Below are 24,288 nucleotides of genomic sequence, written 5' to 3'. Positions count from 1 at the left end.
TTTCTTGCATTTAGGAATAAGAAAACAGAAAAAAAACACTATCGGTTCCATGCATGTCAGAACAATGTGTCCGAGTAGGAGGACGTGTCTTACTGTCATCGCAGCATAATTTGCTGAAACCGGAATAATAATTTGATATTTGCCACTGGACGTTAAGCACAATGAATTTCATCAATCGATATACGTCAAGCTGATTATGGCATGTATAGGAAATTAAAACACAAGTCTTCTATTATAAAGTAAAATAACATGGACTCGTGTGGACTGTTGTAGAAAAGTCAAAGACAGCGGTCCATGTCTTTTTTTTTAATACCATTATATAAAGATGTGTAACATATCTAACTAAACATGACAAAACACAAATTACGTTTGGTGTTTGCTGAAGTGAGATTTGGTTTCTTTCAAAGGACACTAGGCTTTTTTGTAGCAACTATATATAAAATACAAGTAGGGAGTTGATAAGAGAAATTGTAGACCAAATAATTGACTAGAAGCAGGTCTAAACAGAGAGATTAAAAAAATGCACTAGTAAATAACAGTTAATTTATTAATCAAATGCTATAATATTTTTTAAAACGTTCTCAATAGTCAATAATTTATTGATTGTTACAATGATAATGGAATAGCTGGTCTCAACAAAAGTCTTTTTGGAAAAGGTTCACCATAGTTTGTAGACCAGTTTATAGGTTTATTTTTCTCATGCTCTTCCCTCAACTCACGGATAAGATAGTTCAAACCACGTATTTTATCATCGACCGATTTTCTTGGAGATCGGATATCTTCGTTATTTTCCGTTGTATGAACCCTACGCCGATGTGATGTCGGAGGTCGTATATCACTGCTCCGTCTCTGTAATTCACGGTAGTTGCTTAGTTTAGAGTAAGATCTTGTCAGATTTTGTCCTCCAATGGTGTGATATGTGTGTGGAAGACAACATGGGAAGTTTTGACATCGAATTGTTTTAGTTGTTCCGAACATACAACTTGAGCATGGGTCCACGGTGTTGATTGATGCGGTAGAAACAGTCGACGTTAATGATGAGCCAGGGAAAATGGACGGTAGATAGGACACCGCTGTATTTTTGGCTTCAGTTTTATCCAGCTCTTCTTCGAGTAACCTCTTCTCTTTTGTTAACTGTTTGAATTGTAGTTTTTGGTTTTGATGAATACGATGAATTTTATCTTGAAGTAAACTTTTTGCTACCATGTTTCTTTTCCTGGCTTTCATGATGGCCTCATGCCTCTTTCTCTGTTTTGATATTTCCATGTCCCCAGAGGCAATGGAGACAGAGGAAACGGCTGTACTAGGTGGGGAGCTGAAAAAGAAAACATTTGGGAATGATATAAAGAACTAAGTTTTCTGTCAAAAATTTGAGAAAAATAAAGAACACCTGAAACAAAAACGACGTGACGAGGAAGCGTTCTAACCGGTCAAGAATTATTTTTAAAAAGTATAAAGGACAGCTTTTTACCACAGAATTATTTTTAAAAAGTATAAAGGACACCTTTTAACAATGGAATTATTTATAAAGCAGACAAGTGGGGAAATTTGTATTCCCCTCTTTCGTTCTGATTTGAAGGACACAATGAATATGCTGAAGTTAAGCATTCATTGTGTCTTGTACTTTTTGGTAATTAACATTAAACCCTACATTGTGGGGTTCGTGTTGCTGAATCTTTACTTAACTTTGTTGTGTATTGTGTACTATTGTATGTTTTTTTTTCTTTTTTAGCCATGGCGTTGTGAGTTTATTTTCGATTTATAAGTTGCAATGTCCCTTTGGTATATTTTGCCTCTCATTTAGAGATTTTTGGGTATTCGTTTTTACTCATTGTAATTTTTCCTATATATATACCTATGTTTTTTATATTAGTATTATAGAATAAAATGGCTAATCTAATTTTAAATTGTATGTTCTAGATATGTTTTAAAAGATTTTAAATGGGGGAGCTGTTTTAATGTTTTTCGTGTGCATAGTGGAATTTTTAATAGTCTCTGTATAATAATTCAGACCCCGATTAAGATTTTTGCCATATAATGGCATATTGAATAGACATTGGTCGCTTGTTGGAAAAATGAGAATGGAATCTGAAAATGTGTCAAAGAGACAACAACCCGACCAAAGCGGAGATAACAGCCCGAATCACCAATGGATCTTCAAAACGACGAGCCTGAAAATCCAGCACCTATATATAAAGGCGGTCTTTAGCTGGCCCCTTTAAAAGACCCATATGTTGACTTCTATACGCACGTGTCGTTTGCTTGTGTTTTTTTGTTTTTTTGATTTTGCTTTTTTGTTTGTTTTTGTTTTGTTTTAGACTTTGAGTTTCTGTCTTGTCGACACATACCAAACATCTATATATTTCTTCATTTTTTGATATCCTATTTGATTTGTTTGACAAGAATCATCTAAAGGTGAATTTTCAAATACATCTAATCAATATTCCATCTTCTTTAGAGTTGCTTTAAAATGCTATCAGGTAAATTGAACTAAGATAGATTTTGCTAATCCTTTTAGATTCCTTTTGGTATACTTTCAAGTGTTTGGTTTGAGCGTATACAATAAAGGACTATCCAAAAAAGCACCTCGGATACGACACATTATAAATTGTTATTTCAAGTCATTTTACTTTCCACATTTCAAAATGGTCTGCACGTTAACTGGTTAAGAAAGCTGTTTTTTTTTCTAAATAAGAACTATAAGAGGCTGTATAAATTCAATTAGTTATAACTTGCGACAAGAATAAAGTTGAAGGGAAGTATATCGTTAACATGTATGGATTGTAAAACAGGATAAAATATAATAACAAAATGACTTACTCATATTGCAGTTTACCCCTGGAATTCATTTCAGTTTATATTGTTGATCCAGTAATGAATGTATGTATATAATATATATGTTTTTGTTCGAGTGTGACAGTTACATACATTAACAACAATTAAAAAATTAGATTGATTGTCATTTTGTTTACACAAAATAATTAGTTATTATGAATGTTTACATAGTGTAAAAACCTGACTTTAAAGATGTGTATTGGACTGTAAAAGAAAAGATTTAATGTTATTTTGTTTGTATTGTTTACAACCCCACGTGACGGACTTTGATCTTATTATGTAAAGGCAACCATTGCAAAAATAATCTTATCTAACATGTTTGCAGCAAAATCAAGATAAAGATCTGTTTACAAAACAACCGATGTGCTTTGTTGGTGATTAATGGTGACTGGAGTTTGTCATTCCTACGCATTATGTAATCTTTCGTTTAATCATTACCATACCCAATAGTTTTAAGATTTGAAAAAAAATATTCTACTTTTATATCTGATTTTTGCATTAATATATATTTATCTTTTGTGTTACTTGTAATGCGGAGTCCAGACTTAGTTCTTACACATTGCAAAGAATGCATTGTCAGATCTTAAATTGACGTAGATGACTAAATACGTATTAACTCATAACTGATAAGTATTCATGTTCTGTGAACTCTCATTTTTTGTCTGATTTTTCCTGAAGGAACAAAAAACAGAACTTTGTTTTGAAACATACGTAGGCCTGAACGTCTTAATTCATGAAGTGAACCAACAGTAACTCGAAATGGTCGAAAATTATCTTGAAATTTTTGTGACTAATATCAAAGAGGGGCAAAAGATACCAGATCAACTTTCAAACTCATAAATAAAAAATAAACCGACAAAAACAATATAATACACAAAACATAACATAGAAAAATAAAGACTAAGCAATGCGAATATTTTGCCTCGTATGATATATTTTGATATTAATCGCAAAGAGCAAATTTGGCCGGTTTGGTGGGAAAGGTTATAATTTTAGCAGATATCAACATAATACATGGGTAACCTCATACAGCAGGTGCGGATCTATCCACTATAGAAAAGGAGATGTTCCGACCTCAGGAATACCACAAATCGTTAACTTTATTAAACTAGAGGCACTAAAGAGCCTGTGTCGCTCACCTTGGTATCTGTATATTAAACAAAGGACACAGATGGATTCATGACAAAATTGTGCTTTGGTAATGGTGATGTGTTTGTAGATCTTACTTTACTGAACATTCTTGCTGCTTACAATTAACTCTATCTATGATGAACTTGGCCCAGTAGTTACAGTGGAAAATATTTTGTAAAAATTTACCAAATTTATGAAAATGGTTAAAATTGACTATTAAATTACCAATTCAGGGACAGCAACCTGTATGGCAGATAGACCTTGATCTGATTAACAATTTTACCCCATGTCAGATTTGCTCTAAATGCTTTGGTTTCAGAGATATAAGCCAAAATCTACATTTTATCCTTATGTTTCATTTTTAGCCATGGCGGCCGTCTTGGTTAGTTGGCTGGGTCACTGGACACATTTTTAAACTCAATACCCCAATTATGATTGTGTCCAAGTCTGGTTAAATTTGGCGAAGTAGTTTCAGAGGATTTTTGTAAAAGTTAACGACGACGGACGACGCCGGACGCCAATCGATCTTAGATACTATCCTGAACGAGCTTATAAGATTTTGCTGTGCTAGTAAATATTTTATGTCATTGAAGGATAACACGTATCCTTTGTTTATCTATTAGAGTACATGTTTCGAATTCACGAAGATGACAAATCATGATGTCGTACTATTCTTATTCTATTTTAGTTTGATTTTATCGATGTGGGTATAACGTTTAGTGGGGAATATCTAATAAACTCATCATAGATACATGATAGCATGTTTTTTGTACTCAGACTCGAAAATCAACCAATCAATTTGCTGGATTTCATGTTTCGAGCATGATTATTGTGCTCGGAGGACTGAGCAAAGTTTTATGCCTTCAAGGCCAGGACTTAATTTAGTATATACGCCAAACGCGTGTTTCGTCTACAGAAGTACTCATCAGTGACGCTCGAATCAAGTTCTGTAAACTGATGCTGCGTTCACACGTGTGAACGAGGCAGGACTTGATCAGAATGATGGTTGTGACAATCAGAATGTCATTTCAATTGATAGGATACTAAGAATGTTGGCCGATAGGGGCATACTTCATCTTGCAACAAACCACCTATAGGGATCCCTCAAATGAGTTATTGCAAAGGTTCTTTTCATACAGAGAGCGTTATATGTCGACTTTTTTTACACTACTACGTATCGGATTAAAAACTCCTATTCCAAAAGAAAGTGACTGCAACCTAAAATTACACTGGAAAAACTTAAGTAATACCCATTCTTCTGATAACGCTTTTGGAAAAACTGACCAAATATAAAATTCAATGGAGTTTTTATCTTCAGTTGTTATTACTTTCAAAAAAAACTCATTCGGTGCTCGTTACTGTCTTTTTACAAATTGTTCACTGTTCATTCCATATTAAACATAAACAAAATGAAATTAATATTATTCAGTTAAAAATGTATTGCCATTCTCTTAAAACTGATCCATTTAAATTAAAATCTCACAAGGAAAAAATAATATGATACAGGATCCAATCGATTTTTGATTTCGTTTTGCACTTAATATACAGTAATTCGATTAAAATTGTTTCAATTATTAAAATATTCTGGTAAAAAAAAATTATAAATTTGCAAAATGAAATATTGAAAAGATGTACATAAAAGAAACCATCGGAATGAACCATAGGATGAAACATTAATTTCGTGATTTTCAGATGCAAAATTGAATTAAATCTTCAATGTCCTTCTTTCAGAAACATAAAAATGCAAATTAAATATGGAAAGTAAAAAGAAATGCAGATCGGAAGAGGAAAAAAATATATAATTGAGACTTACCACTTCAAACGTTAAGTTTTCTTTTAAAAACTACCTGTATATATAGGGACTCTATTATAGATGTTTTATTAAGAATTTATCATCTATTTAACGATGTTTTTGTTATTTCAGTTAAATACACATACTCTTAAATAATAAGGTATTATAATAAGTTTCTTACAAAATGTTGAAAAATAATAAAGAACTATTGATAAATTGGTAGAAAAATAATCATCATCTTGGGGATCACCATGTCAAGTAATTTATTATTTAATTTGAAGTCGTCAGTATGTAAAATGTCTTTATATACTGCATAGGGACTTCATTTATTTATTTCTATAGTGTCTGCGTGTGTTGTATAACTACGCTATACCACGGAGTATTAACTTCCCATATCCGTTTGACTTTTTACTTTCACTATAATTAATTTAAAGAAAGTAAGCCATAGTGTAATGTCGTATTAAACTATTTTGTACCGCTTCACCGTTATTAAATTAGAAAATAAATTATAGATTTATGAATGCTGGCTTACATCGGCCGTAATGAATTTAACCCGTGTTATATTCTTTCATACAAGTCAGCTAAGAGTAGGATGTCCTTAAAGGGTTCTCACTCTCTGATTTTGACAGTCACACTGATCAAAGGTACTAGACGTATAATTTTGTAACTTGAGGGTACCCAAATTGCACCTATTTTGACATTTTTTTCTTCTCCTATACGTTTATCTATGATCCATACAAAACTTTCCTTCTTTGTGTATTTGTAGATGTATCATTACACATTTTATGAAGAGCTCTCTGGTTTTATCAATGATTTGTATAGTAATAAAATTGAGAATGGAAATGGGGAATGTGTCAAAGAGACAACAGCCCGACCAAATAAAAAACAACAGCAGAAGGTCACCAACAGGTCTTCAATGTAGCGAGAAATTCCCGCACCCGGAGGCGTCCTTCAGCTGGCCCCTTAACAAATATATACCGGTACTAGTCCAGTGATAATGAACTCCATACTAATTTCCAAACTGTACACAAGAAACTAAAATTAGAATAATACAAGACTAACAAAGGCCAGAGCATGGTCCTTGGTTTTTTATATAGACTTTTTTTTACTTAACGTAGAGAATAAATGACATTATTTTGTCTAATTGGTGCATCTAAATCTTCTGTTTAATTTTCAAATTAAGTATGACGTATACATCCTTGCAATGTATGTGAAATTGTACCTGCTTTACATTCCAATGCTTTCATCTTTCAAAGAAAGGACACAAGCTGCCACATTCATGTTCACTGATTTGACTCAAATTCTTATATTTGATTTAGGACATTGTAACAAGTACAAGTACAAGTACATCATAATTATGAAAAGTGTAGAATAAACAATTTGAGATGCATACACTCAATAATTTGTATCAGTATATAAGCTATCGAGTTAACATCGGAAAAATAGACTAGTGAAGGTCAAATAACCAGATATAAACATAAATATAGATAAATATAGATGGTGAACTCGTGCGATTCTATTTTTCTTTGTATGCTTGGTTTAATATAATATCATGTTTTAAAAAGATATGTTAACCATTGTTTTTAAGTATATAAGAATGAGATTTAATGGATCGAACCAAATGGTTTACATCTTTCTTGTTAATTGCTGAACACACCAAGCTTATGCGTAACTCATCGTAAGTTAAGTGTTAAATAAAAATTCACATGAATACGGATTCGATGAGGTCGAATTATTTATTTACAAAAGAATAATTTATCAGCGATGTTATTTGGCTTATTTTGAAAAAATGTAAACAAACTGACTGCTGGTAGAACAAATTTTTATATTACTTTTATAAATAATTGAAATAAAGTCTTTATTTTATAAACTATCATATGGATACATTAGCTAGTTTTGTGTTCTACAAAGTAAAATATGGAGGATTAGACATGCTGGTCCTGTTTCCAAATTATCAATGCTAGCCAGAGGTAGAGAATTGGATAACATATGTCAAAACGGAAAATAAAATACAAAAAACTTTAAACATCTTAAAACATCTTAAACCCCCTTCTGTTATATGTTATAACCAATAACTGCAAGCGGTATATAAACACAACTGTCTACTTTCAACTTGTGGTTCTTACAACCTCTTTTGTATATTCTTTTTAATAATTTCAATTGTATATTTAAACTGTTTGTATGACAAGAGGAGAACGTGAATTCTTACCTTGACATCGTGGTGGAGAGTAGGACATCGTATCTTGTTCACGGGCTGTGTTGGAACGTTGTTCGTTGTCAAGTACTAACATGTTACGTCACTGTAGCTAGATGAATTCATTTGACTGAATGAAATGCAATAGTGCTCTGGATTTTTATACGTTCACATCAAGTTTTAATTTTGGAAGGACAATAGATTTTTTTGATTTTTTGGCAAATGTAGTAATTAACGCCATGCAAAAACGTACAAATTCGGATAAAGAAGTAACATTTGTTTTCTTCAGTTTTATAACTTGAAACAAGATAAGAACGTGTGTTTGACTGAAATACAATGGATTAAGCGTATATGGCTTATTGTCTTAATTGTACTTAAACTATTGTTTTGGTGGCTAATTCCAATTACAGTTATTTTCTTATTAATTATACCTTATTATTTGTTAACTAAAATATCCACGTAATTCGATTGATTGGCATAATAACTCAATTAGACATATACATAGTTAATAATAGATGAAAAGGAAAACAAAATTGCATGAAATTATAGGATAAGGAAAATGATTCCAGAATGTGTCCTTTCTCAACAAATTACAGCATAATCGAACTAATTCCTAGTTCAACATAATAATCCACTTCGGCGATTTTGGGACCCTTTATAGCTTGCTGTTTGGTGTGAGTCAAGGCTCCGTGTTGAAGGCCGTACATCGACATTTAATGGTACTTTTAAAAATTGCGACTTGAATGGAGAGTTGCAGTCTCATTGCAAACACTCACACCACATCTTCTTACGAATGTGTTAAGATATGACTTGAAAGAAACGAAATTACCATATACATTAAAATAGCAATATTCTTAATTTCTCATTTACGTGAAATGATGTATATAGTAGACCTATTCATATAAGATCATATGAAAGCAAATACATATCTCTTCTTAAAGCCAAAATATGAGTGACATTACACTACAAAGTTGAGGAAAAAATAGAAAGAGCCAAAGAATCGAACTATGCCTTTATATTGTTGCATCGAAATACTATAGTTATAATGCTTTCATGCAAAGTTTTAATCCTAACGTCAACTCTACCTCGCAGTTTCACGCTAACTTTTAGTTTTTTGTTCTGCGTTTTTATGGTTTTGTAACTGTTCGATGTTTGGAATGAGATTACTAAATTGTGGTAGTGCTGATTCTTATAAGGTGTCAGACCACCAAATACTCCGTCCAATTTAGAACGTATGTAAAAGTAGACCTACTCTGACACAAAATAGTGCTTTTGATGTCCTTGTTTACTTAAACTAACAAACAAATTTGCAGAAATTAAACTTTTGGTGAAAGATAAATATATCTAGATCATTTTGAGCCAAAATTTACTTGTCTATGAGTTTGCATTAAAAATTGAGGATTAATGCGCTCCATAGTATGCTAATTTTAGATTTCCAGAAAACCAGGTTTTTGTTTTGGAGTACTTCTATTTAAAGGTCAGTTATTTTGTTAGAAGGCTTTAAAGGTATGCTGAAAATTGGCATGTAGAAAGCTGAAACATGCACAATTCAGGATATACCTGGTTTCTATGAAGTTAAACTTAAGGTAAAAAATTTAGAAAGCTGTGAAAATTGCAAAATTTGGTTGAACAGATAGGGATTTATAATTGGTGGTCTGACACCTATAATGCTTAGCACAAATGGTGTTAGAAAACGGAAATTCGTAATTTAATGGAAAATGAAGTAAATGGTTAGTGGCTCAAACTCCGTTTAGGTCATATTTAAACCAAACGAAGAAAGCGGTTGCATTTGAGCTGTTTGAGTTATCTCTCTTACTTCACAATTGAATACTTGTATTTCAGAGGTTATCATTTCTTATTTCAAACCTCCAAAAATTATTTGTTTCTTCTTTTTTTTTCGTTATGTGTCATGCTTTTTTTTTTAAATGATGAACCCTGCTTGATAAAAGTTGAATATAGTTCTGAATGTTATTCATTGGGAGATGGGGGAGGGGGACATGTGTTGTTTTTCTGTAACGACCGGTTTTATTTTGTTTGTCTGACTATTTTTTCTCTTCTGAGCAGTCGAGTAGAATTTTGTTGGATGAGGTGTTTTATACTGTACAATATTTCTTGTGATTACTGTTATATTTTAAATGTATTATACCTTAATAGAATAGTAAAGTTTGTGTGTAAGGGGACGCCGGGGCCTTTTGATATTCTATTGGGAGAGGGGGGATTTTAATTGCGGATTGGATATTCGTTATGAACTGAATATTTATTTTCAGTTATATACACATTTCAGTCCTGTATTTTCAGTTGTCAAATAATATTCATGTTCATCCTGTCTATCGAAAGATTGCTGATTTTAAGCTCTACCATGCAGGCTGATTGTTTATAAAAATTCTGCTGCCTCCGCAAAAAAACGAATACAGTAAGCTTTCAAGAACTGTCTTATATCGGTGCTCTTTGTCTATTGTTGTTATGGTTGTTGGTGTTGTGCCTTGTACGGATCTTTCGAGTGAAGACACTTGCCACTGACTTTTGCAGTTTGTTCTTGTGTTTGGCCGTTACATCGTATCCCAGGTTAGGGGAAATTTGAGCGATCATACACATGTTTATCTCGCTACATTGTTGTTTATGTTTTTTTCCAAATTGGTTCATGTCTATCCTGTTAGTTTTAGTTGTATTGTTATGAATTGGACCGTTAGTTTTCTCGTAAGAATTATTTCACATATTGCAGGTCGGGGCTTCTTATAGCCGACTATATATATATATATATATATGGTTGTTCTCATTGCTGAAGGTCGTACTATTAAAGGCCTATAACTATTTAAATGCATCAAGACTTTGTATAGTACTATATAAATCCTTGTTTACGTTTACTGAATTGAACTCTGTGGATAGGTGTCTCATTGGTAATCTTCTTATTTTTATATATATGACATATGACGATCTAACAGAAGACTTTTAGAGAAAAAAAGTGTTAATCGGAAATTTATTAGTATAAACTTTATAAATGTCCTTATCGCTTTTACAGTTATAAACATAAATGACTTTATTTACAAATGTTACTTGCGTCTATGGATTTTTTTATCCATGCAGTTAATTACTGAGACATAAGGTGTAAATTGATATTTTACAAATTTTTTACACCCACTTTCGTCAAACTGCGAAAAATCCTTGGTCAAATGTCAACTAAATAACAGTTTTTCTTTCTCCTAATCCCTTTTACTCAACTGTGAATAGTAGTATATTTTGAAAGGGCATAGTGTAATAAACTATGCTTGTCCATACTCGGCTTCTCCTCGCTAAGTAATCATGCGTGATAAGAAATGCCCAAACATTATGCGATCAAAGGTTCAGTTGGCATTCATTGCGAATGCCCAAACGGCCTGTATCCATTGTATTAAACTGAAAGGGTAAACAGTCTAACTATGCATCATTTTTTTTATTTCTTTGTTGAAGGTCATACGATGACCTATAGTAGCTATAACCCTTTACGTCACGACACTGGTTTTGGAGTCTGGTGGAGATTTGTCTCATTGGCAATCATACCACCTTGATATTCTCATTTTCATATTTGACGGAGACTGCCAAGTTGGGCGAGTTTTTATAAAAATCTAAATTCTCAAGAGACAACTAAATATCGAAAACAAAAATAACAAATGTGCCCCTACTAAAACAACTCCTTGAAAAAAACAAAAATAACAAATGTGCTTCTACTAAAACAACTCCTTGAAAAAAAAAAAAAAAACATATGGGATACTATACCAATATTGTGGTTTTTCACTTGGAAAAACACACCATGCGAACCTTGCAGTGGGTTTTACGTTTTTTTTCTCCAGAAATATGCCCTTCGTTTTTCGTCTCGATCAGTGGTTTCATTGAAAAGCCTGGTATTCTTAGTAATAAAGTTACATACAATCAATTGAGCATAAGAAAGGTGTGGCTAAACTTTATAAAATAACAGTAAAATCAAAATGTTATAAAAAAAAAAAACTATTATAAAACCTTAGTTATACCGTATACCGTACCGAGCTCAGACTCGCTGGAAACAGGCTCAAATTACAGTTCTTTACTTTCCAATATGAAACTGCTCCATATTGCACTCTAATATCGGTGGATGTAATTTGTAAAAGTATCGTCAGAACATAGATCTACAACGATCCGGAACAATCTTTAGAATTTGACCAACATTTTATTCTTTCTTTAATCCACAAATCACCCTAAAATATTAGACTGTAAATGACAAAAGTTACAATGTAATATTTTTTACAAAACTTTATAAAAAAAAAAAAAAAAAAGAAAAAAAAAAAAGTTTAAAAAAAAAAGAAAAAAAAATCTGTCAGTTTTCAGTACTGGGATGTGTCATATCAAGAATACAGACAAAGGGGAATTAATAAGTTGTATAGAAACTCAACCTGTTTTTAAAAGAAAGTTAACATTGTTTTCGTGGTTTGTCTATTTGTCTTGTACAAGCAAAAAAACAACAACCGGTTGTTTGAACGTGAAAAGAGGTCAATATGTTTTATTTCAACTCACAAATGAAAATGAAAATAGAACAAGGATTTTTAATTTACTCCTTAAATGAAGTATTCCCACTTCTTTTTCAGTTAAAATATTTAAAATCATTTTATTTGCTGTTAGTTTGAAATTTAAAACGGTAAATCACTACTGCATACTACAAATGTTTTTATTACAAATGTTCATTCAATACGCGACCTCGTAGTTGGCTAGCAGCCAACTATTTCCATGCGTATTTGGCAACCAATCAGATTTAGGAGATATTTGGACGATTCTATTGACACAGGTAAACTGTGTTAACTTGAAATATTAGTACCGCGATAATTAAAACTTACAATAATCAATATATTCGATAATTAACACGATATAACATTACAGGTAATAAACGGTCCTGGTTAATTAACAATTAAGAGCATTTCTATTTGACCTATATTTTGGACAACTTGTTATCCCTATGAATGCAATGATCCGTTTACCAATAAACATTGTCAAATCTTACAACTTCTCATAGACAGAGAATCTGCTGAAGCAAACAGAAAACATGTGATAGTGAAAAGTGAGAAAGAGAGGACCAATTTAACAAAGAAATTAGTTAATCTTAATGGTGCAAAGAGTTGGACTATTGGCCCATTTTAAACCAAGAGTTGAGGATTGTATTGAGGGTTTTTATGGTGCTAGATTATATTCACATGTCGACCAAACGGAACATGCTTAAGTTCCTGACACATAAACTAAAATCTCAAACATTAAATGAAGTACAACCTTACACAGAAAAGGTAAGCTGTTAAATGTAATAAAGAAATTCTAACTTAGCTTAGTACATAGTACATTTTTACATGTCATACTGCCTTTAGCTATGTGCACCCATTCAAGTGCATTCTATAGAAGTGACCAGAATGTGTTCAATGGTCAATGAAGTGGTTCCTCACACATATACATGTCAATGAAAGGGGACTTTTTGTTACCTTTTTGATATCTAACCTTTTTCCCCAAAAAGAAAGAGATCCACATGTTATTTTCTCTCTCTCTCTCTCATGGATGTTGAAAGCATGCACATGTATACTCAATACAAGGAGCAGGACACCAAGTAATAATTACAGGAATGATAACTTATTCCTGTCTCTGCTCTTCCTCCTGTCACAGTCAGAAAGATTACAACTCCATAACTAGCAGCCAAGAAGCGATTCAATACTGACACACCTGATTTTTCGTTTAGAAATGGCTACTTTCGAACTCCGCATTTGAATTTTGAGTTGACACTAACTTTACTTGGAAATTTGTACTAGGAAACATAAGAATATGAGAATTATCAGGTTTTATATAGTAAGTTCACAAATCAACAATTAAACGTGAAGAATTACAAACTCTGTCAAAAGTTAAATTTTCGTTGTGCACATTCATTTTTTATCAGTCATTTTCATATTTGTTTAAAAACTATTATTTTATATACTAAAATAAAAAAATTCTCCATTTTGCTAAATTATATCAAATCAGAATCTTATTGGGAGAGTAGCTGACACTGTAATACATGTATGTATTATCATGTAGAACTGTTTGATACTAGATCTACCAGTGTAAGAAGATGTAGGTTTATTTATTTTTTTACCTTTTTTGCCATATGTAGTTGGAAATCGACTGGAAATTGATTGAAAATATGGTTCTTTATTCATTTTAGTGCTTATAAATCCCTCAACCAGTTCTGAAGGGATGAAACAAATTTTACAATTGGAGACTTCAAAAAGTGTGAATTTTCTAAAATGCTTAAAGGTTAAAAGCCTTTATCAAGTTAGTGTGCTAAACATTATTAAAAATATGTCACAGGTGATCTATTTATCACCTGTTTCTGTGGTGTACATGTACATGTACAATGTTTATGCAAATTGGAGAAATAAATGAGAGTAAAGGGAATTACCATATTCAGTGTCATTTGTAAATACAAACAAATGTCTATGTCATTCAAAGAACTTGACCAGATTGTAGATATATCTGATTTGATGCAGACTCATCGCATAGCTCTTGTGGTCCTTCTGACACCACAGGTTACTGGCAACTAATAGTTCTTTTATTTTCACATAGCAATTTACTGTACACCAGACCAATATACAGTAAAGTATATTGTTCAGTGAATTCTTCTGATGTAATTCTTCTGTTTTGAAGTAAGAATCCTTAATGTCAAGACCAATTGAGAGCAATACATTTGTATTAATAGCGGTGTATTGTGAACAGGGGCCCCTTGAATGCCTTGATGATTAAAATATAGAAAGAAAGAAATAATATAACATGAAATAAATGTTTTGTTTGGCATTTTGCTATGGGTTTATTGTTATAAATTGGGAAAAAAGATAAATTTAATGAAAAACAAATAAAAAAACCCTGTAGATTTGAATAAGAGGTTGAATAATACAATGCATTCATGGTAACACTTGAAGTATAAGATCAACAGTGAAGGAAAGATGAGATAATTTTTAAGGATTAACTTTGTGGATTAAAGTTATTTCATTATTGTATTTATAAGACAATTTAATCCTTTCCACTGTTTATGTGGCATGTTTTAGTTGTCATGATGCAATAAACAGGATGTTTCAGTATAATCAGTGTGAAAGTTGCCATGAATTTCAATGCACTACATACATGTACATACATGTAAGATGGCAGATGTTGATATAACATTACATTTAATGGCATGTCATGTTCACATTTTTTGTTTTTTCCTTCTTTTTTTTGAGTACTCTGACAGATTGTCCTTTGATACACATTTACATTATTATAAATCCATATTTTATTTAAGTTTTAGGTCATAGTGAAAACTATTAATTTATATTTACTTATATTTTCCCTTTGATAATCATTCACATCAAGGCCGTGTCTTTAACCAATTCTACAGCTATTTCTCCTGTTTCTGTAGATAGATATAATTTTATTGTATGCCAGCTGTATTGCCCAATAATTTCCAAGGTATTTACGCCCAGTTAAATATCATCATTGTGGTATGGTCAATACTTGTTTAAACTCTTTTTGCCAACCTTGTTATCTGCTTATCACAAAATATTTAAAACAGTGGAAAAAATACCCAGATGGAATGATTATACTTCCAGGGGTGGATCCAGAACTTTTCCTCAAGGGGGTGCTCCAGTCATGCTTCAATGATTCCCTACATAATCAACCAAATTTTCCCACAAAAAGGGGGGCCCGGGCCCCCCAAGGCCCCCTGGATCCGCCCTATGACTTCCTTAAATGTGTTTTTGGTCCATTATGCAGAAATTAGAAAGAAAACCCTGCTACTGTTTTAATTTTATTGTCACTGAAATCACATTGATGATGAATTGATACTCACTAAATCATGTCTTTGTATGGTTTAATTGCCAAAACCTGCAAGTTTTGATGATAAATGATTAGAATATTTAATGTTGCATGGAACATTGTAAACACCAAGTCCATCTTAGAAAGTAATGTATTCTGGGTAATTTAAATATATTCATAAGCATACACCAAATGTTGTGCTTACCAAGTTGGTTGACCATGCTCTCAACAATAATAACTTACCAAATGTGTTATTATTTGGGGTAAAAGGGTGTGTTGTGTGTTCAATAATGAAATTACTTGTAGACCCTGTCCTTTGATTCTAAAGTGGCAAATCAATTGCCAGTACATACATATTTTCTCAAAAATGGAAATAAAACTTTATACATTTTATTCACTAGAAGCAATCTATTTTCTGCTAGGATTTACTTTCATTAGGAATGCTCAAACCAAAATTTGAAAGCCAATAAGTACCAATACACACTAAATGCTATTAGACCTAAAGATATGGATAAAACTGACCATATATATTTGACCCTATATTAGACAATGACATTTAGGTAGATGTCACTCAGCTGACCATAGTTTCCAGTGCAAAGAAGTCTCATAATTATAAGTAGATTATTTTAAGGATAAACGGCAGAAGAAACAGGATTTAATAACTCAATAGACGGAAATCAACTGGATAAATTTCTGCCTTGAAGCTAGTAATGAAATACATGAGATGAATCTGGAATTTCCAGACTTTTAAGCTATGATTACGCTGGCATTTATATTATCGTCATATTATCCTCATTTTTTGACCAATTCTATAATAATCAGAAACGTTAGATGATATTTCTCCCTTATGATTTATTAATTTAGAAGCCAAGTATTTCTCAATCTTCTTATTTGTCAGATGAAATTGAATATTTTTTTTCGTGTCACATCCTGGATTTCACGATTGGGTGGGCGGCATACCTCTTTTTATTTCTTTGATTTGAGTGCTGTTTTATCTTACCTGGTATTCGTTGTCAATCAATTCAGGGAAAAGATAAAGGAAAGATTTTTTTTTGCATTTAAGATGATAGATATAATTGTAGTTTATTTTGAATTATGTAAATATCTCCTGAATTAGTTTTTCTAAGATATAAAACCCATTACAAAATCCAGGAAATAAAGTTGCAGGGGGCTGCGACTTGGTACTTTGTATTTAGTTCAACCAACATTACCAAGGCATTAAAACAATTACAAATCCAGGAAATTCAGTTACAGGGGGTTGTGAGTTTTTGACTGAAAAATTAGTTCTGAAATATTAAGCTGAAAGAATTTAACACAGAAGTTCTGTTTTTTGTTTAAAATTGTAATTGTATTTAATTCTTTCGGATGCATGTTCGTCTCTATCCCGCCCCTACATGTACATGGACAAATATTTTCATATTTAAGGAATGACTGTAATATTTTTTCTGTTTATGAAGAAATAACATAAAAAAATTAGTTACACTGAATAACGCGCGTAGCGGGTTATTTAACAGTGTGCACCACATTTTTTATGTTATTTCGAATAGTAAGAAAAAATATTAAGTCATTTCTTATAATTTAATTCTAAATTCCATTTTAAACCGTAGAAAACCATGAAAAAACATTGATGACGTCACAGTTATATGACTAAATTGTGTCTATGGGCTGGTAACAAAAGAACGTCGGCCAATCAGAAGACGTGTAACATCCAAAATTAAATTATTCAATTTCGTAAATAAATTATAAATGTTAACAGCAACAAAGGTTATACATGTACATGTACAGATTTTCTACTTTTAAGATCCCATTAAAGATATGTGTTATGTGAGCGAAGAATATTCATTATTTTATTTTTGGAAAGGCTACTTTGTTTTCTTGAATGATGGAGAGAACAAGTGATTTTACTTAGGTAGTACTTTTTTTGAAAATTTCAGAGTTAAAAAGAAAGAGGCCATGCTTGAAACCATATTTCATGAGTAACTATACATGAACAAGATGTAAATACATGTTAATCTAAAGAAACAGCCAATTGATTTTGTTTGGCCTACATGTATAATTGTATATTACTATAGTGGATGAGTCAGTATAGTAAAGCACATATTAACCAACTTATAAATTGATCTAAGTATTTGCTATACTATAAAGTGTCAATAAACATTCACATAACCAAGGACGTACTTTTCAGAGGTATTATAAATCAATTACATAATATACATAACTTGAGCGTGAATGTCACATACATGTACTTATGTATATAGACTTATTTGCACTGTGGGGTATTAAGCCATACATGTATATGCTCCATATGATCTAGGATCTCTCTCCTAATAAGCTTCTTTCATCGTGCAACAATCATTTTATTTAAATTTAGACATCAAATATTAGATTTAAAAGTTGAATATCAGTTTGAAGTAAAATTCTGGGAACTTAGGGTGTGTTAAGTAAATGCTGACATATTTGCATACAGAAGTGGAAATAGGGTATATTTTGGACAGAGTCTCTGCAAATATTAAAATAATCATTGTAAACAAAGTATCTAGGAGGTTCTGTGATAACGAGAGTTTTTACCACCAGGTTATGTGTGTTTTGAGGGCGAGGATACTGTTACTGAATATCTTTTTTGAAACATACCGTTTATATTTTAATTTAAGATTACTGAAATGACTTCAGTTTTAATTATTCAAAGTATGGTTGTTAAATGAGTACATGTAACTGGTTTTAAATGAATTACATGTATAAAATGTACATGTGATACGAAAATCTAAAATTTAAATAAAAAGGCTTAAATTGGTGTATAAGGTTTAGGCTCCTCAGCTTAGGTTGGACAAGTTGGACCAAAAAACTATTCACACCTATGTCCATGTGCACAACACGTTTTCTTGTATTAAAACTTTAATCAGTTCTAGATATGCTGGAGACCAAGGAATGTTACAGAAAGCATGAAAATCATATATAATATGTTTGATACCCTGGTAGCTTAAAAACCAATTTCTTTAGTTCTTGTGAATTAAATCAAGGAAAAACATGGATTTTATATATTTGATGATCGGATTTAGGAAAAAACTAATAGATAAAAAAGATTTGATTTGAGGAAACAGTTATTTTAAAAGGTTCTTTAAGAAAGAAAAGACAATTTTAATACATTGCACTGGAAACACAATACATGTACTTTAAATACTTTAGCTTATAAAAGTTTAATTTGAGTAACATGTACAAATGTACCTCCCCTCATAAATCTTGAAACACCATACTTTAAATATTTGGTGTTATGAAGTGTAATTTAACTTTCATGTACTCGCCTCCCCTCATAAATCATACATTCTTCTCTTCTTTTGTTTATATTTTTGAATTAAAGCTTTAATGTAGTCAATTCTTTATTCACTGGCAGGTAAAAGAAATATTACCTCAAGAAAAAATAATAAAGACATTTTCATATATTATTTATATATACATGATATATCTAAAAGATCATGCAAATGAATAATATTTTATATATATAATAACCTTTGTTATTAACTGACATTGTGATCTAATATTGCTGCAACAATTTTAACCTTTTAATGTCATGAAGTATTGAAATATGCCCAGTAATAGCAATTAAACTTATACAAATTAGCTCTTTGTCAAGTTTGTCAAGACCCTATAAATAGTCATTGGTAGGACTTCTATTTAACGCTGCTGCTATTTAACGCAATTGTTTTGGCTATCTTTGTCAACGTTTCCAATTACCATGCAGGATTTTTCCAATATGTGCAGCAGCGTTTGAAATGATATGTGCATCTGCTGTTGACATAGCCGGTAATCGGGTTTGAATGTGTGGGCAGTAATGCATCTGCAGTGCATCATGTATTGTATCATACATGTAATATGAATATAGGAATATCTTTGTGAATATGGTTACAAATCCAAACACTTCAGAGATGGCACACTGCCCCGCAGTACCAGGAACAACCTTTTTCAGTCATTATATCATTGATCAGTCCTTGAACCCTACTTTAAACATGTATGATGTACATATACATGTATGATCAATACAGTTTGGTTAGGTCAACTTCCAATAGGGGAAAACTATAATATATACATATTATAAGTAACATTTATATATGGTTTCGCTACTAACCCCTACTGATTTGTAGAGGGTTAGTAAATTCCATAGAGGGTGAGGCCAAACGCTAAATCTCCTTATGGATTTTATTCACCCTCTTGGGTCTTTGATATGCATGAAATATATTCCACTAGTATTAAGCAATGAACAATCAATCATCAACACTTACTCCCAAGCAACCATGATAATTGGGGGGGAGGAGGGGGGAAGGTTGGCTTGTCTTATCATCTGTTTCCCTAAAATAATAGTTATTCCATCAAATTCCTCTTAATAGCGATTAAAAAATATTAATACTTAATTTACAGAGATTTCCTTATAAGAATTTTAGAGCCTGCACTGTATCAAGCCCCTCCAAATATCAGAACTATACCCTAAAGGCTCTCGAGCCCCTCCAAACATCAGTACTATACCCCCAAAGGCTCTCGAACATCATCCATATTACAGATCTTTACAATGTTCCAGTATAGTTTAGTACAAATACTACATGTATCACCAGTAGCAATACTAGAATTAGAACTGGCAAGGGTCCAAGTCGTAAATAAAATTATTTCTGCATGGAGGAATTTACAAAGTGTATCTGTAACAGATAAAAAAAAGTTGATGACTGTTTAATTTGAGAAGCAGCATGTTCAGTTTGACCTGCATATGACCTTTTGGACATTATTGGACAAAGAAAACAGTATATATATCAAGGTTTTTCAATTTTGTAAATTATTCTGAAAAAATATCTACTGTAGATAAAACTTTTACTTTAATAGTGACAAGTTATACAAATCCTTGATAGTGACAATCCTTTAATAAGTTTTCTGTGGTTTTACTACTTGGCCAAATTAAGATAATAAAATAAAAAACCCACACAACTTTAATTGTTTATTTAGTTTATATATGTATGTATGTTTATCAGACTTTGTTGACTTGCCAAAACCTTGATATTGATTGTCTTGATGAACAGGGACAATAATCAGGCAAGAAATAACAAATTATTTTTGTTGGGGTGGAGGGGGGGGGCAATTTTTCTTAGGTGAGGAGTTTAAGGGATGTCTTAGTTCCAAAGAAAGTCTAGAGTTGATGAATTCTAACTCTAATCGTGTTTAATGATTCTGAAGGTGATGCAATTTAACCCCTTGCAAACATTTATGGGCCATATGTATAGTCCATCCATGAGTGTCTACCACATTTTTATAAAGTCTGTAAAGTACAATTTTTATATTTTTGCAGGAAGATGATGATCGAGACTCAGGTACAGAATCGGACGAAGAAAACGAAGATGATTGTATAGAAGCAGGTAAGAAAAGGGGAGATAATTTTGTATATAATAGAGAAGGGGAGATAATATAATTGTATATAATAGGAAAGGAACAGTCTTTAAAATATAAAAATTGCAAAAATATAAAAACTGCAAAAATATAAAAATTGTATTAAATACTTTACCGACTTTATAAAAATGTGGTAGACACTCATGGATGGACTATACATATGGCCCATAAATGTTTGCAAGGGGTTAAATTGCATCACCATTAAAACCTGCTGACTGTTCAAGGGCTGTATAGCCAGTCAAGGTTTTTAAAAACTTCCATTTGTTGATTAAAACCAGTCCCCCTTCTATCCACTTGCGTTTGTTACTGTTTCAAACAGAAGTGGATAGTGGGGGCACAGTAAGCCACTAGTCTGATGCCGCTGACTAGTAAATATTGATTCTGAAAATTTTCGAAATTTTATATAGTCATATAGGGACAAGTTTGATATTTAGTTTCCGGACAAGTAGATGAAAATGTTTTTGGCGCAGACTGGGAAAGTAGCAGCTTATTTTCATTAATAGAAATACATACATGTATATACACTTTTTTAGCTGAATTTGCATTGCTATGAATGATTCTAGAGACTAGCTCAGAATAACCTTTTAAGTCATGCAACAATCGCTTTTCAATTACCAGATTAAAATGTATTTAATCTGTGATGCAATATTTGTGGGAACTTGTGTGACTTTAAATAATTCAGTCAAATTTGCATACAGGTGTAAATATGTCTGTTGCACTCTTCATCTACACAATTTGTTTTTATCTGGGTGTTTAAAGTTATTGAATAAATTTAAACTAATTTTAACTGCAGCTAAGTGGATTATATCATTTTTCACTGTCCCCAGAAAGAGCAAAACTTCTGTTAGCCTTATTACCCAACCTACAGAGAAAATATTTAATTTTTTTTCTTTCATTATGAAATTTTCACATACATTACACATTGCAAAGTGTTTAGGCTAAGTATGCTTCAATATTTCTACAAATATTTAATTTATTTTGAGTGGGCAGTGAGTCTGTTGAAATAACAATATACATTGTACACCTGAACTGTGGGTGTACAATGTGCTTAAATGATAAATTTTCTATAATCGTTATAATTTTTGTTGTATACGTTTACGGTGATGTGGAAGTTTAAGAATCCTACCAACTTTTATATTTACTTCTGCTCCTAACTTTATTTGATTTAACAATTTGTACCAACATTCACTAAACTTTATTTTCATGTGCATCAGTGGCGAATCCAGGAATTTTCACAAGTGGGGGCCTACTGACTGACCTAAGAGTGGGCCTGCTCCAGTCACGCTTCAGTGATTCCCTATATAAGCAACCAATTTTTTTCCGAAAAAAGGGGGGGCCCGGGCCCTCCCCCCCTAAATCCGCCTCTGTGCATTAGTCTTTAATTTAAAATTGACAACAATGTGCATGTAGAGCATATACTTCAATTTATGATGCATAACAAAAAACCCAAAAAATCATAAGAATGAACAATGTAAATCATTAATATGAACTGAAGATATAAATCAGAATTGAATGGTGAACTTTTCATAAAGTTGGATGCAAAATGATTTACAAAATGATGTTTTCTTAAATTGATTGATGTAACGAAATGAAGAAATATAATGAATTACTTTATTTTGACAAATAAAAGCTAAATTCACTTCACTAATGAACATGCAATGTTTAATTGATTCTAGTCAGGTGTTGAGTTTGTAAGTGCAGCCATTAAATCAGACATTTAATTATAAGAATTATGGGTAAATGTCATTGTTGTAGGGCATTGATGTCAAGCCCACTTAATTATCCCTCCTTTTCCTCAGCAGACGGATATTGAATTTGAAATTATGATAATGGTCCAAGCTCATGGTTGACAGAATAAAAGTGCTCTGACTTCTAATGAGCAGGGACAAAATGAAGCTGTGTGGCCTTCAGGCATTTTTCTAAAAAATCACATCTGTTATATATTTGTCATTCTGTATAAAGAATTGTATTGAGATTTTGTTAAAAATCAGTCGTTAACTGATTAAAAATTAATGTTCAATAACGGTTTTATTGTCTAGTATAAAATTACCTGACAAACAGGTTATTGAGTGAGAAGGGGAGGTAATGATGGCATGACACGCTAGGATTTGACCCCAGTCTTTGTCCTTGCTACTGACCAAAGTGATACAATGAACCTGCACAGTTAAATCAATTAGCCGAGCGATCAATACATTCTTTAGATATGCAGTCAATACATTTGTATGATGATATCTTGGCCTGATAATAATTAAATGTGTCAGCAATATTTACCTTCACAGTACTAGTCAGAACAAATTTTTTCATCATAAAGAAATTCGTTAAAAATCAGTAACAATTCTTGAATACATGTACATGTATGCATAAACAGTGAACTTTGTTGATAATAATTAAAGGTGTCAGCAAAATTAACCTTCACAGTTAGAAATTTTTCGGCATACCTCATTGGGAAAGAATTCATTTAAAATCAAAAAGGAGAGAAAAATTGTTAAATACATAAAACAGTGAACCCTGTCTTTATATGAACCCTTTGGACCAAAACATAATCAGAGAATACAGTTGTTTTGTTTACACATCTAAAATTACACATGTAAACAATGTAGTGAAAGTAACAGTCCTTATAAATGTGATTTATAAAAATCTAATGTAAAAATCATTTCATATCTTGTAACAATATTCTTCTGGTTCTGCTCGATTCTGTTTTATTATGTTATATTTTGTTTTTTCGTACCAAAAAAAATAAAATTGAGTTCAAGTTTTGAAGTAAATTTTGATTCTTGTGTGAAGATCCATTCAAAGTTGTTGATCTGGTATCTCTTCAATATGAATTATGAATGTATGCTATAATCTTATGACAAAAAGTGCTATTTTATTACATTTGTGTTATTTTATTTTTCACAAAAACACTGAGAAGATTACTCACTAAGCCTGACTGTGACCTAAGATGTTAAAAATCTGATTAAGCATCTTTGTTTACTACTAAGCAGATCTAGATTATTGCATAATCTTATTATCAAGTTTTCAGTCTGATATATGTCCTGTATGCAGGTAGTATTTGACATTTGACTGCTAATCAGCCCTCAATCAATATATATACATGTATTATAGCTGA

At 31.8% G+C, this 24,288-nt stretch overlaps 2 protein-coding genes across 5 annotated transcripts in view; one reads left to right on the top strand and one right to left on the bottom strand.

The window, feature by feature from the left end:
• Positions 1-529: 529 nt before the first annotated feature.
• On the bottom strand, positions 530-8,264 carry LOC134710240 (uncharacterized). Of its 2 annotated transcripts, none has more exons than XM_063570515.1 (2): positions 7,968-8,264; positions 530-1,315 (listed from the first exon to the last, which is right to left on the bottom strand). In XM_063570515.1, the coding sequence occupies exons 1-2, from the start codon at positions 7,973-7,975 to the stop codon at positions 607-609; spliced, it is 717 nt and encodes a 238-aa protein (XP_063426585.1). In that variant the 5' UTR covers positions 7,976-8,264; the 3' UTR covers positions 530-606. The 2 variants fall into 2 exon arrangements, with proteins under 2 accessions (XP_063426585.1, XP_063426584.1); XM_063570514.1 differs by lacking the exon at positions 7,968-8,264 and adding an exon at positions 2,821-2,971.
• A 4,588-nt stretch (positions 8,265-12,852) lies between these two features.
• LOC134710239 (uncharacterized) overlaps positions 12,853-24,288 on the top strand; it is a 33,994-nt gene continuing 22,558 nt past the window's right edge. For 2 of the 3 annotated variants that reach the window (XM_063570513.1, XM_063570511.1), the window contains exons 1-2: positions 12,853-13,234; positions 21,082-21,148. In XM_063570513.1, coding sequence (XP_063426583.1) covers positions 13,127-13,234; positions 21,082-21,148 — 175 coding nt within the window. In that variant the 5' untranslated portion in view covers positions 12,853-13,126. The remainder of the gene's footprint in view (positions 13,235-21,081; positions 21,149-24,288) is intronic. The other variant, XM_063570512.1, reaches the window with a different exon arrangement.

The sequence above is a fragment of the Mytilus trossulus genome, chromosome 3 (genome assembly GCF_036588685.1).
Source record: "Mytilus trossulus isolate FHL-02 chromosome 3, PNRI_Mtr1.1.1.hap1, whole genome shotgun sequence".
Taxonomy (NCBI): domain Eukaryota; kingdom Metazoa; phylum Mollusca; class Bivalvia; order Mytilida; family Mytilidae; genus Mytilus; species Mytilus trossulus.
The sequence above is the reverse complement of the archived record's forward strand: the minus strand, read 5'-3'. Positions and strand labels throughout refer to the sequence as shown.